Source organism: Sapajus apella, unplaced genomic scaffold, assembly GCF_009761245.1.
Source record: "Sapajus apella isolate SASKATOON/1434 unplaced genomic scaffold, GSC_monkey_1.0 scaffold188, whole genome shotgun sequence".
NCBI classification, from domain to species: Eukaryota; Metazoa; Chordata; class Mammalia; order Primates; family Cebidae; genus Sapajus; species Sapajus apella.
The window spans coordinates 969516-980752 of record NW_022437128.1 but is presented as its reverse complement, the minus strand read 5'-3'; the positions used below and the strand labels follow the sequence as shown (position 1 = coordinate 980752).

Sequence of the window (11237 nt, the reverse complement as noted above, 5' to 3'; positions counted from 1 at the left end):
TTTTTTTTTTTTTTAGCTTACCATCACCAGGTAGAATATGACCTCACCACTATCTCTATGAATGTAGACATGTTATTTAATGTCTTCACACCTAAGTTTCCTTACATGTCAAGTGAAGATAACAGTAATTATCCCAGAGAGTGTTGTGAGGATTAAATGAGCTAACATATAAAAAACAGTGGCTTGGTGGCCAGGCTCAGTGGCTCAGACCTGTAATCCCAGCACTTTGGGAGGCTAAGGCAGGTGGATCACCTGAGGTCAGGAGTTCGAGACCAGCCTGACCAACCTGGTGAAACCCCGTCTCTACTAAAAATATAAAAATTAGCCGAGCATGGTAGCAGGCGCCTATAGTCCCAGCTACTCAGGATGCTGAGGCAGGAGAATGGCTTGAACCCAGGAGGCGGAGGTTGCAGTGAGCCAAGCTCCCAGCTCATTGTGCACTACCACGCTGGCCTTATTCCTCACACAAGCCTCAGGGCCTTTGCAGGTGCCACGCCTTCTCTCTGGGGGATTCTTCCCCCCAGAGCACAACTCTCTCCTTCACTTCTTTCAGTCTCTAATTGAATGGCAACTCTTCCAGGAGGACTTTTTCGCCTACTATTGAAACCAGACCCCGGTCATCTTCTAATCCTTTCCCCTGCCCTATTATGTGATATACAGTATATATATTTACATGTATTAGCTGTCTCTAACTAGAATATAAGCTACACAAACATTAAGGACTTCTCTTTTATTTACCACTGCATCCCCAGGGCCCAGAACAAGCCTGCACCCATAATGTTCAATAAATATTTGTTGAGTGACTCAAGTAGCTCAGGTGACATTACAGATCACTCATGGTGACCTATAACAGAGGCAAGCACACAGTGCCATGGAGCCATGGATTTTTTTCTCAGGAATAGGATGGAGGAGACAAAGCTGGAGGCTGTTACAATAGTCCAGGTAAGTAAAGAGGTGGTAGGAAATGTGATAAAAATGGCACAGAACCACACACATTGTAGCAATGTGAATTTCCTGATTTTGATACTGTGCTGTAATTATGTAGGATGCAACCACTGGGGGAAGCTGGGTGAAGGGCCTCTCTATATTGTCTTTGAAACTTCCTATGAATCCATAAGAATTTCAAAATTAAAAGTTTTTACAAAGTTGGGGACAGGGGTGATAGGGATAGAGGGGAGGACAGTCAGCAGGACTTAGTGACTGGCTTGATGCAAGGGGTTGGGATATGACCCCCAGGTTTTGGACTTGGGTGACAGCATGAATGAGGGGAGGGGCACTAACTGAATAGTGGAAGGAGCAGGCCAGTTTTAGGTGTGAGATAAAGACCTATCAGGGTTAGGGGATGTCTTTAGCCAATCTTCAGGCCACACAATCCCTTATTACCTGGACTGCCAGGGAGTAATAACACCGTCATCAGGGCCCCCAATCAGCACCAGGTGGCCCACACGAAGAAAGTTCTTCCGCCATTCTGTAGGATGGAAAGAAGAGAGGCTGAGTCAGCCACAGGGGTCAGGCCTGGTTGGAGAGGGAGACACAGGGAGTCGAAGCAGAAAAGGGGACACAGATAGGAGCCTGGATTCTCACCTGTGGCATTGGGATGGTCTCTTTCCCCATTGATCAGGGCCAGGAAGCTGCTAGCATTGAGGTATAAGTCATCATGGTGGGGATCTGGGTACAAGCAGCAGTTAAAAAAGGAAGCAGAAAAGGGGGGCAAGACAGGTGGTGAGAAGCCCAATAAGGAGGCTGCAGCAATAGTCCAAATGGGTAGCAATAAAACAGTAGTGATAACATGGGCCAGGTGCAGTGGCTTACACCTGTAATCCCAGCACTTTGGGAGGCCAGGGCAAGTGGATCACTTGGGGTCAGGAGTTCGAGACCATCCTGGTCAACATGGTGAAACCCTGTTTCTACTAAAAATACAAAAGTTAACCAGGCGTTGTGGTGCATGCCTGTAATCCCAGCTACTCAGGAGGCTGAGGTACAAGAATCATTTGAACCCAGAAGGTGGAGGTTGCAGTGAGTTGAGATTGTGCCACTGCACTCCATTCTGGGTGACACAGTGAGACTCCATCTCAAAAAAATAATAATAGTAGTCATAATAATTGTAAACATAACAAGTACTTTTTTTCTGAGATGGAATCTCACTCTGTTGCCCAGGCTGAAGTGCAGCGGCACAATCTTGCCTCATTGCAACCTCCGCCCCCCGGGTTCAAGCAATTCTCCTGCCTTATCCTCCCAAGTAGCTAGGATTACAGGCAAGTGCCCACATCCAGCTAATTTTTTTGTATTTTTAGTAGAGACGTGGTTTCACCATGTTGGCCAGGCTGGTCTCACACTCCTGACCTCAAGTGATCCGCCCGCCTCCCAAAGTGCTGGAATTACAGGTGAGCCACCATATCTGACAATAGCAAGTACTTCTATCTAGCACTTACTATAAGCCAGGTACTATTCAAACTATACTGCATTCATTAATTTACTTAATCCTTAAAACTACCTGGTGAAGTATTCTATCTTCGTATTTTATAGATAAGGAAAACTGAGTAACACAATGGTTAAGTAACTTGCCCAAAATCATCCAGTAGGGTCAAGATTCAAACCCAAGTATTCTGTCCCCATAGTCTGGTCTAGAGGTTGGCAAACTGTGACCAATGGGCCAAATCCAGCCTGCTACTTGTTTTTGCAATTAAAGTTTTATTGGAACACAGACACATTCATTCACATATGGTACATGGCTGCTTTCACACTGTAACAGCAGAACTGAGTAGTTGTGGAACAGACTATATGTCCTACAAAGCCAGAAATATTTACTCTCTGGCCCTTTATAGAAAAGGTTTGCTGACTCCTGCATCAGACTATACCTGCTGAGGCAATAAGGTGACACACTTAAAACATTCTGGGCCAGGTACAGTGGCTCACACCTGTAATCCCAGCACTTTGAGGGGCTGAGGCGGGCAGATCACCTGAGGTCAGGAGTTCGAGTCCAGCCTGGCCAACATGGCGAAACTCCGTCTCTACTAAAAATACAAAAATTAGCCAGGCATGGTAGCATGTACCTGTAATCCCAGCTACTAGAGGGGCTGAGGCAGGAGGATCGCTTAAACCTGGGAGGTGGAGGTTGCAATGAGCTGAGATCATGCCACTGCACTCCAGACTGGGAAATAGAGTGAGACTCCCTCTCAAAAAAAAAAGAAAAAAAATCTCAACAGTGCCTGTTCAAATAGTAAATGCTCAATAAATATAAGTTATTTTTCTTGTCATTACTGCTATTGGTTGTCGCAGAGATGGAAGCAACTGACCCGACCCTCCACAGTGCCCTCTCCATGGAAGCCCCAGTTCAGCATCCCCACTCACCATGCCAGTAGTTGCAGATGGAGAATTCCTGGCCCCAGGGGCTATAGCAGATCCGATAGAGGTTAGATCGCATGGAGGTGGGGAACAGCCACTTCAAGTAGTCTGTGTCTGGCAAGAGAATGGCAGTGCTAAGTGACCATAAACCTCTGTGCCCCCAAAACTCAGGGCATTCTGTGAGGTCCAGTGCCCACTCACCTCCATACTGTCCCATCTGTGGAGAGGAGAGGGAGATGAAAGAATCCACATTGTGATCATCCATGACAGAAAGCAGAGCCCTGCACACAAGGCCCCCTGTAGACAGAACACCACATTGGGCAGGGACTTAAGGACAGCAAAGCCAGCAGCACCCTCTACCCCCACGAACACACACTGGCCCCCAACACACTGTACATAAAGGAAACTGAGGCTTCCGGAAGGCAGGCACACCCTGTGCCAAAATGTCACACATCATATAAGTGACCGAGCCCGAATTAGATGCTAGGCCTCCTGCCTCTAATTCTAGGGTGTTTTTACCTGCCCCATTAGCCCTTATGTCCAAGAGCCATGGATAATAGGGAAAGAAGGAGCAGCAACGTAGGGAGCCTCCCTCCCATTCAAGACAGAGATGAGACCCAGACGCTGAGGGAAGTCAGAAAGGAAGGGCTCAGATACCAGGGCTGTGCCTGGAGCAATGTGGTTCAGAAAAAGGGACACTAGGAAGTGTCCCTCAGATAAGGATCAAGCCTCAGATAGGGCTTAGGAGTTAGGGGCAGGGGAGTCGCCTACCCTGCGAGTAGCAGATGAGATGCACCCCTTGAGGGGCCTTTGCCATGATGGGGACCACAGCCTCTCGGAACCCTTGCACCTGTTCCCACAGGGGTCGCAAGCTCTCTCTCCCATCGAAGAGATCGAGCACTGTCACCACAGTCCCGGGGTGTGTCTGTGGGAAGGGGGCAATGCAGCCACCGGGGATAGGCTAAGAAGCTCCCACACGCCACCCCCTGGCCCACGTCCACAGGCCTATTGTGCCCTGCCACAACCAGGGATCCCGTCCCCCAACTCTCCCCCTATGCCAGCATCAGCTCCCTGAGGAACTGGGCAGGCCCAGAGGGGTGGCTTTCAGTTTCCCGCTTTCCCTCCCCTGCCACAGTAGAGCCTCTAACGCCCGGCACCCGGGTGTGTGTCCCCTGCCAGACCTCATTGATGTATTCCAGCAGGTGGCGGAAGCTGTACGAGCTGTCGAAGAGCCCATGCACCACGATGACCGGCTTGTAGGACGCGCGGTGGGGCGCGGGGGCTGCAGGCAACAGCAGCGGCAGGAAAGGCAACAGGAGCAGGACCCACGCCGCGGGCAGCCGCTGCCCACAGAGCCCCAGCATGCTCCTGCCTGAGAAAGGGGCGATAAGGGCCTGTGAGGGAGACGGCAACACCCTCCACCCTCGGAACAAACGCAAGGCAATCAAACCGCCTCCTCGCGCTCCCACACCAGGTCCTTGTCACAAAATAGCCTACTTTTAACTTACTCGAGCCCTCTCCCTACAAACACACCCCCCTACCACGTTGACGCACCAACGCGCACCAAAAGTCCCGCCCCGAACTCATCTCTCGGGGAACCTCTTCCCTAGGCCCAGACGAATGCACCTCCCCAGCCAGGAACAACGCGGAGTTCTGTAATACCCCAGAGCAGCAGCCCAGACCCCCTGGAGAGTGCAAACTCGCACCTGGCCTGGGTCCGTGGGACTCGCTCCTGCCCGCTGTTTACTTCTCCCAAATCTGGAACCCACGGGGGAGGGGGAGGGGGGAGGAAAGGGAACGCAGGAGAATGACGGATGGGAGGGGGGAAGGGCGGGCTGCTTGGGGTCGCGCAAATCCGTCACGTCCGGGGCTTTCTCTGGCAACCAAGCGAGCGTCCCCCGCAACTCAGAGCCCGGACCGGAGGGGCAATGGAATATTCCATTGCGCCCTAGGTGCCGGGGAGGAAATAGGCGGAGCGATCCATTTAGGCCAGTGGGGAGAGGAAAAAGCAGCAAACCTATTCTGGGAATGGAAAGAAGGCCTCTCCAGGCTTCGTTGGCCCCAGCGACCCAAAGGTCCGACATCCCCGCCTCGATTCTCCCCACTTCCCAATACAGGCGTCCGGCTCTGCAGCAGAACACGAAGTTTTCTTTCCCCAAGGGGCGGTCGGGGGGTGGACCAGGGAAAGATAGCCCTCCACATTTGCCTTGTGCTGGGTGAGTGGCAGGGTGACCTGGAGGGCTGATACCAGCACGGGCTTACCCCTCAACACCCACCCCCACCCCCCCTCCAGCCCGCCCCAGGTCAGCGTCTTACAACTCTTCATTCTGAAGTGCATGTAGTGCCCGTGTCTCCAGAGACGCGGAGAGTCCTCAAGGCCCCTTGAGCTAAGTGCAGCCTGGCCCAGTTTCTCCTGCCCTACTCTACTCCCCTCCCCATAAGCGACCCACCCCGAAGGGGCGGAGGGCCTAAAGCGATGCGCTGACTCACGCCCGCGTAATTTCGACCAGTCTTTCAACCTGAGCGACCCCTACAATCTGGCTTTCTGAGCTCTCTGTGGGTGGCTCCCTACCGAGACCCCCAGGCGCCCCACCTCCCCGCCTGTGACCCCTACCCCACACCCTAGTGCCTCAGGGCTTTTACTTAGCATTTAAAGATGTTTATCTTGAGAGAAGGCTTTCTCAGCCTGTCTGAGCCCCTCTCTCTGTTTACAAGGTCATTGCTTGGTCTAAATTCGTCTCAGTCAAACCACTTTGCGCTCGGAATGGTGTAGTGTGACGACGGGGTGGCGGTAAGGGGTTGGGGGTTCACGAGAACGCCTAAGTGGCCAGAACGACTGGTGTGAAGCCTTGATCTGACTCTCTGGTGCCTGGAAGTGGTTTCAGCGAGAGCCTCTGTACTGCTCTGTAGTCTCCCCTAGGATATGGACAAAAAGGGACCCAGCCGAGAAAGCGACGGCCTTAGGCGGGGGCTGGGGGGCGTAAGGAGCATAATGATTCTCTGGCTGTGTTTTTGTAAAAAAAAAAAAAAACCCAACTGGTGTAACTCTCCGTAGACTGCCTATCCTTGCTCCCTGCACCCACCCACGCGCTCCCAAGATACAATAAGCAAATAAAAAGACTAATAACGCTGTGCTGCAGGTCGACTCAGGAGGTGGAGATGCCTCTTGGTGAGAGGTGGTGGGTGGGAGTAGAGGGGTTTAGGGAATGGATCTAAACATTGACCGGCTCGGAGACTCTAAGCAGCCTCAGCAAGCAAAGGGAGAGTGGGGAAACAAGCACACATTCCCAACGGAGCTGCCAGAAATGAGCAATTAAGTCATAGCCCCCCCACCCTCTCCAAAATAGCTTCAGCTCCTCAGTCCTGGACAAAGAAGGTATGTGTGCACACCACACAAACTCCCTCTCCCTTTTCCCCCCAAGGCCCAGCTTCCCCCGAATTACAGACCTGGGCCTCCCTCTTTACTGTCAGGTTGGCAGGTCCGGTGTACCCTGGGAACTTTTCAGACCATTGCAGTTCTGAGCTCTGCACAATTCTCTCTCACACACAAGTATTTATTTCTTCTAAAGAGGAGGAAACGGGCCAAGGATTTGGGAGAAAACCCTGGCACCTTTCAGCGAAGACTCTGCACATTGCAGGGAGCTAAGTCGGGGGAGGACCTGCCTCTGGAGGTACCTGGGTTATTAACTCCACTGAGAACCTGTTCACTTCCTCCCACAATATAATCACTCCAGAGAGTTCCCTCTCCGTCCTTCCTTCCCTTAGTCCCACCCGCCTAGCCTGGTCTAGCCTCCGTGTTTCCATGACAACTCCAAAGGAGCCTAAACTGGGGGCCTGAATGCTGGGGTGAGAGGAGGGGAGAGGTAGTCCAAGAGCAGAAAGAGAGACCTAGTGGGGGACGGCTGAAGTGCTCCCCCTCCCTTGCCACGGTCCCTTTAAGCTCCCCCCCTCCCTGTTCTCCCTCCGCCCCCCGCCGCTGCCTTCATCTCTCCATCTCTGCGCTGCTGCCGGCTGCGCCATCCAGCACCCAGACTCCAGCACCGGCCGAGGACCCCCCACTCCGGCTGCAAAGACCCTGTCTCAGTGAGACGGCAGGCATGTCATCCGAAAAGTCAGGTAAAAACAATAACAAAACCCCCCACCCCCTCCACTGTCTTCTGACTCTCCCTCCCCCTTGCCCCAACCCCCTTCTTCACCCCTCCCTAGTGGTGGTTTCATTCCCCTTCTCTCCAGCTCTCAACACTCTGCTAATCCCCCTCCTCTTTCGGTCTCCCCCTTTTTCTTCCTTTCCTCCTTCCAGTCGAAGCCTCTGCCCCTTGCCAACAGCAGGGGCAGAGGGGGGTAGGTTGAGAGGGTGAAGGAAGTACAGCCAGGTTCTGCAAGAATAGCATCATTGGGAGTGACAGATGGACAATCCCTGGCTGGCATGGAGACATCCTGTAGGGAAACAGGGAGACATGACCAGATGGGGGTTGTCAAGGGAGTAAAATCCAGAGGGCTCTTCTTAATCTGCCCTAAAAGAGGTCCTGAGATTCTCATAGAGGCTGGGGCACTCCTCCCCCCACTGAAGAAACAGCAGAGTGGAGCACATGTCATCCCACATGTGTTTACACAACTGTTGAATGGAACATAGATAACGCAGGGTTGCATGTCTACACATATGCACATACAGGACTAGCTCGGATAGGCCAGCCCAAAGGCAGCTATAGCAAAGGAGAGGGGACTGGGGTCTGCAGGTGAGAGCTGGGTGCATGGTGATGAAAAGGACGGAAAAGAAGCAGGCGAGAGTTGTGACCTCAAAACTAGATTGGAAGGAAGAAGGGGGGCAGATGGCCTAGATATAGCCCCCTCTTGCCCCTCAAATTAGAGATGGTTTCTCACTCGTCTCTATGTGTCTCTCCTATTATCTTTCTCCATGCATGACTCGCTGTGTTTCCCCTTACCCCTCCTCATCACTGTCTGTGTTATCTTTCCCCTTATCCTTTCCTCCACTCACCTCCTCCAGGACTCCCAGACTCAGTCCCTCACACTTCTCCACCGCCCTACAATGCCCCTCAGCCTCCAGCCGAACCCCCAGCCCCACCGCCACAGGCAGCCCCTTCCTCACACCATCACCACCACCACCATTACCATCAGTCTGGCACCGCCACCCTCCCGCGCTTAGGGGCAGGGGGCCTGACCTCTTCCGCTGCCACCGCTCAGCGCGGTCCCTCCGCCTCCGCCACACTGCCGAGGCCCCCCCACCACGTCCCTCCCGGCCCTGCTGCCGGGGCACCCCCACCCGGCTGCGCTACCTTGCCCCGCATGCCACCCGACCCTTACCTGCAGGAGACTCGCTTCGAGGGCCCACTTCCCCCGCCGCCGCCCGCCGCCGCCGCCCCGCCCCCACCGGCGCCCGCCCAGACTGCCCAGGCCCCCGGCTTCGTGGTGCCAACGCACGCGGGGACTGTAGGCACGCTGCCGCTGGGGGGCTACGTAGCGCCCGGATACCCCCTGCAACTGCAGCCCTGCACTGCTTACGTGCCGGTCTACCCGGTGGGCACGGTGAGTGCCAGGCAGACAGGGGCATGGGAGAAGAGGGGGATGTGAAATTGGGGATACGCTGGGGGCTGGTAGGATAGAGGAACAAGGGCAGGGAACAGGTAGTGTTCCCGGGACAAGCCCTAGAAAGAAGAGGGCCTGAGACGAGAGGGACTAGGGAGAGACCCGGGAGTAGGAGTCTACTGGTGCCCAAAGTCAGGGCCTGGGAGAGGGAACGGAGCCTAGAGGTTCAGAGGTCTGAAAGTAAGAAACCGTCTGAAGGGGGAAAAATGGAAGCTGGGAACCCAGGGGAAGATGGAAGAAGCCTGGGACTGAGTGGTAGGGGAGGCCTGGTAGGTGTCTGGGAGGAAGAAACACGGTCTGAAGTGAGGCCAGGGCAGCCCTTGTGGGACCATACCTTGTGGGAGAGAATGTAGAGAACCCAAGAATGGTGGTTAATGAAGCAGGGAAGGGAGAAGAGGGGCCTAGGTGGAATTTATGGGTGTCCTGGAAGGATACTGGGTGGTTTATTTTGAGAAACCGTAGTTAAGAATTGTGCTTTTAAAGCCACTCTGCCGGCCGCCCAATGCTGGTAGGCTGGGAGAGGGTCGGAGTGATGCCCCTTCCCCCCAACTTTCCTTCCACAGCCATATGCAGGCGGAACCCCGGGGGGGACAGGAGTGACCTCCACTCTCCCCCCGCCGCCCCAGGGCCCAGGGCTGGCCCTACTGGAGCCGAGGCGCCCGCCACACGACTACATGCCCATCGCGGTGCTGACCACCATCTGCTGCTTCTGGCCTACGGGCATCATTGCCATCTTCAAGGCAGTGCAGGTAGGGGGCAGGAGCTTACTCGGTTTGGGGGATGGGCAGTTCTAGGAGTGCTGGGACCATCGTAGAGAAAGGCTGCAGCTCTCTGACCTCCTTTCCCCACTTCTCCTCCGTAGGTGCGCACGGCCTTGGCCCGCGGAGACATGGTGTCAGCCGAGATCGCTTCACGCGAGGCCCGGAACTTCTCCTTCATCTCCCTGGCCGTGGGCATTGCAGCCATGGTGCTCTGTACCATCCTCACCGTAGTCATCATCATCGCCGCGCAGCACCACGAGAACTACTGGGATCCCTAAAAACGCCCCCAGTCCGGCCCCACTCTGCGCCCCTCGACCCCCCAGGCTCATTCTGCAGTCATGCCGCGGACCCAATGGGCGCCCTGCACACCCACTTCTGGGGCCATCAGACTTCAATACATCGTAAACTCCGCCTCCACGGAACGTCTCGCCTTGGGAGCAAGCTCCGAATCCAGTTCCTCAGGAACCCCTCCAAAACCCACACCCCAAGGGACGCCGCTTTACGGGATCCCGGCCAAACCCCGGACCCTCAGTCGCTCCAGGCCCCCTCACCCTCAAAGCGTAGCGCCCGCAGCAATCTCGGTTTGGTCCCTAAAACCCCGCCTCCTCTATAAGCTCCGCCCTAGCTCTGACAAAGCCCCGCCTCCAGGTCGGCAGGCTCCGCCTTCTTTTTAACTCCGCGGGGTGATTCAGTCCAGTGATCGGGTTTGTGGCTCCAGGCCTCGCCTACAGTCGGACAGACTCCTCCCTCTCCTCCGGCCAAAGGACCGAGCCCTGGGGTAGCCACGCCCCCGCCTCCCGTTTTTTGCAGGTACATTTTCGTCCTTCCTCCACCCAGATTTCAGCCTATTTTCTTGCTAATCCCAGAACCTCTCCTTCTGTTTTTGGAAGCACATTTGGGAAGTTCCTGGTGTAGGACCCTTCTCCCTGGGATAAGAAACATGCCTGTAAAAGCTCTGTAAATACTCCCTTCCACCTCTCCCAGCCCCTGGGCAGCTGGGCAGAAAGGAATCCAGGCTACGGACCTCCCAAGTCCCCGCTCCTCGCTCCCCTCGGCGGCCCCCGCCTTGTTCTGATCTGTGTGTGCGTGTGTGTGAACTTCTGAAAGACGGTATTAAAGAGACTTAGTTGATTTATCGCCTGCAATTCCAAAGACTACGGCCTCGCAAAAAAAAAAAAAAAAATGAAAAAAGAAAATCCGACAGAGACTAACGTGAGGGAGACAGATTCCCAGATCGCCAGAGAGACACGCGAATATGGGAGACGGAGGGAAGCTCCCTGGGAATCCACCAGAGAAGACCTTGGGGGTCCATTCTCAGTGAGGTTTTATTTTCTCAGTGGGGCTTTATTTCCTCAGTACCCCTTTTCCATTCCCTGCTATCCCCAGAACTCCAGGAAGGCAAGAGGACAGAAGAGGGCAGACCATGGTGAAGAAGCTGGTCAAGGATAGAGTGATGCAGGAAAAGATGCCAGCTGCCCATAGCTGTTCCTGACTGGGCTGGAGGGTGGCAGAAAACTTGGATTAGAG

General features: G+C 54.4%; 2 protein-coding genes across 4 annotated transcripts in view; one reads left to right on the top strand and one right to left on the bottom strand.

Annotated features, from left to right (window-relative positions):
* Positions 1-5769, bottom strand: part of PPT2 (palmitoyl-protein thioesterase 2) — a 15174-nt gene extending 9405 nt beyond the window's left edge. The window contains exons 1-7 of one of the 3 annotated variants that reach the window (XM_032268977.1): positions 5662-5769; positions 4527-4717; positions 4117-4270; positions 3547-3642; positions 3352-3459; positions 1585-1668; positions 1384-1468 (exon numbers count right to left, since the gene is read on the bottom strand). In XM_032268977.1, coding sequence (XP_032124868.1) covers positions 1384-1468; positions 1585-1668; positions 3352-3459; positions 3547-3642; positions 4117-4270; positions 4527-4717; positions 5662-5683 — 740 coding nt within the window. In that variant the 5' untranslated portion in view covers positions 5684-5769. Of the gene's footprint in view, positions 1-1383; positions 1469-1584; positions 1669-3351; positions 3460-3546; positions 3643-4116; positions 4271-4526; positions 4718-4944; positions 5585-5661 lie in introns of those variants that run through there. The other 2 variants (XM_032268979.1, XM_032268978.1) reach the window with 2 other exon arrangements.
* A 578-nt stretch (positions 5770-6347) lies between these two features.
* PRRT1 (proline rich transmembrane protein 1) lies at positions 6348-10845 on the top strand. The gene is made up of 5 exons (XM_032268980.1): positions 6348-6721; positions 7370-7461; positions 8351-8889; positions 9513-9698; positions 9812-10845. The coding sequence occupies exons 2-5, from the start codon at positions 7443-7445 to the stop codon at positions 9986-9988; spliced, it is 921 nt and encodes a 306-aa protein (XP_032124871.1). The 5' UTR covers positions 6348-6721; positions 7370-7442; the 3' UTR covers positions 9989-10845.
* Positions 10846-11237: the final 392 nt, after the last annotated feature.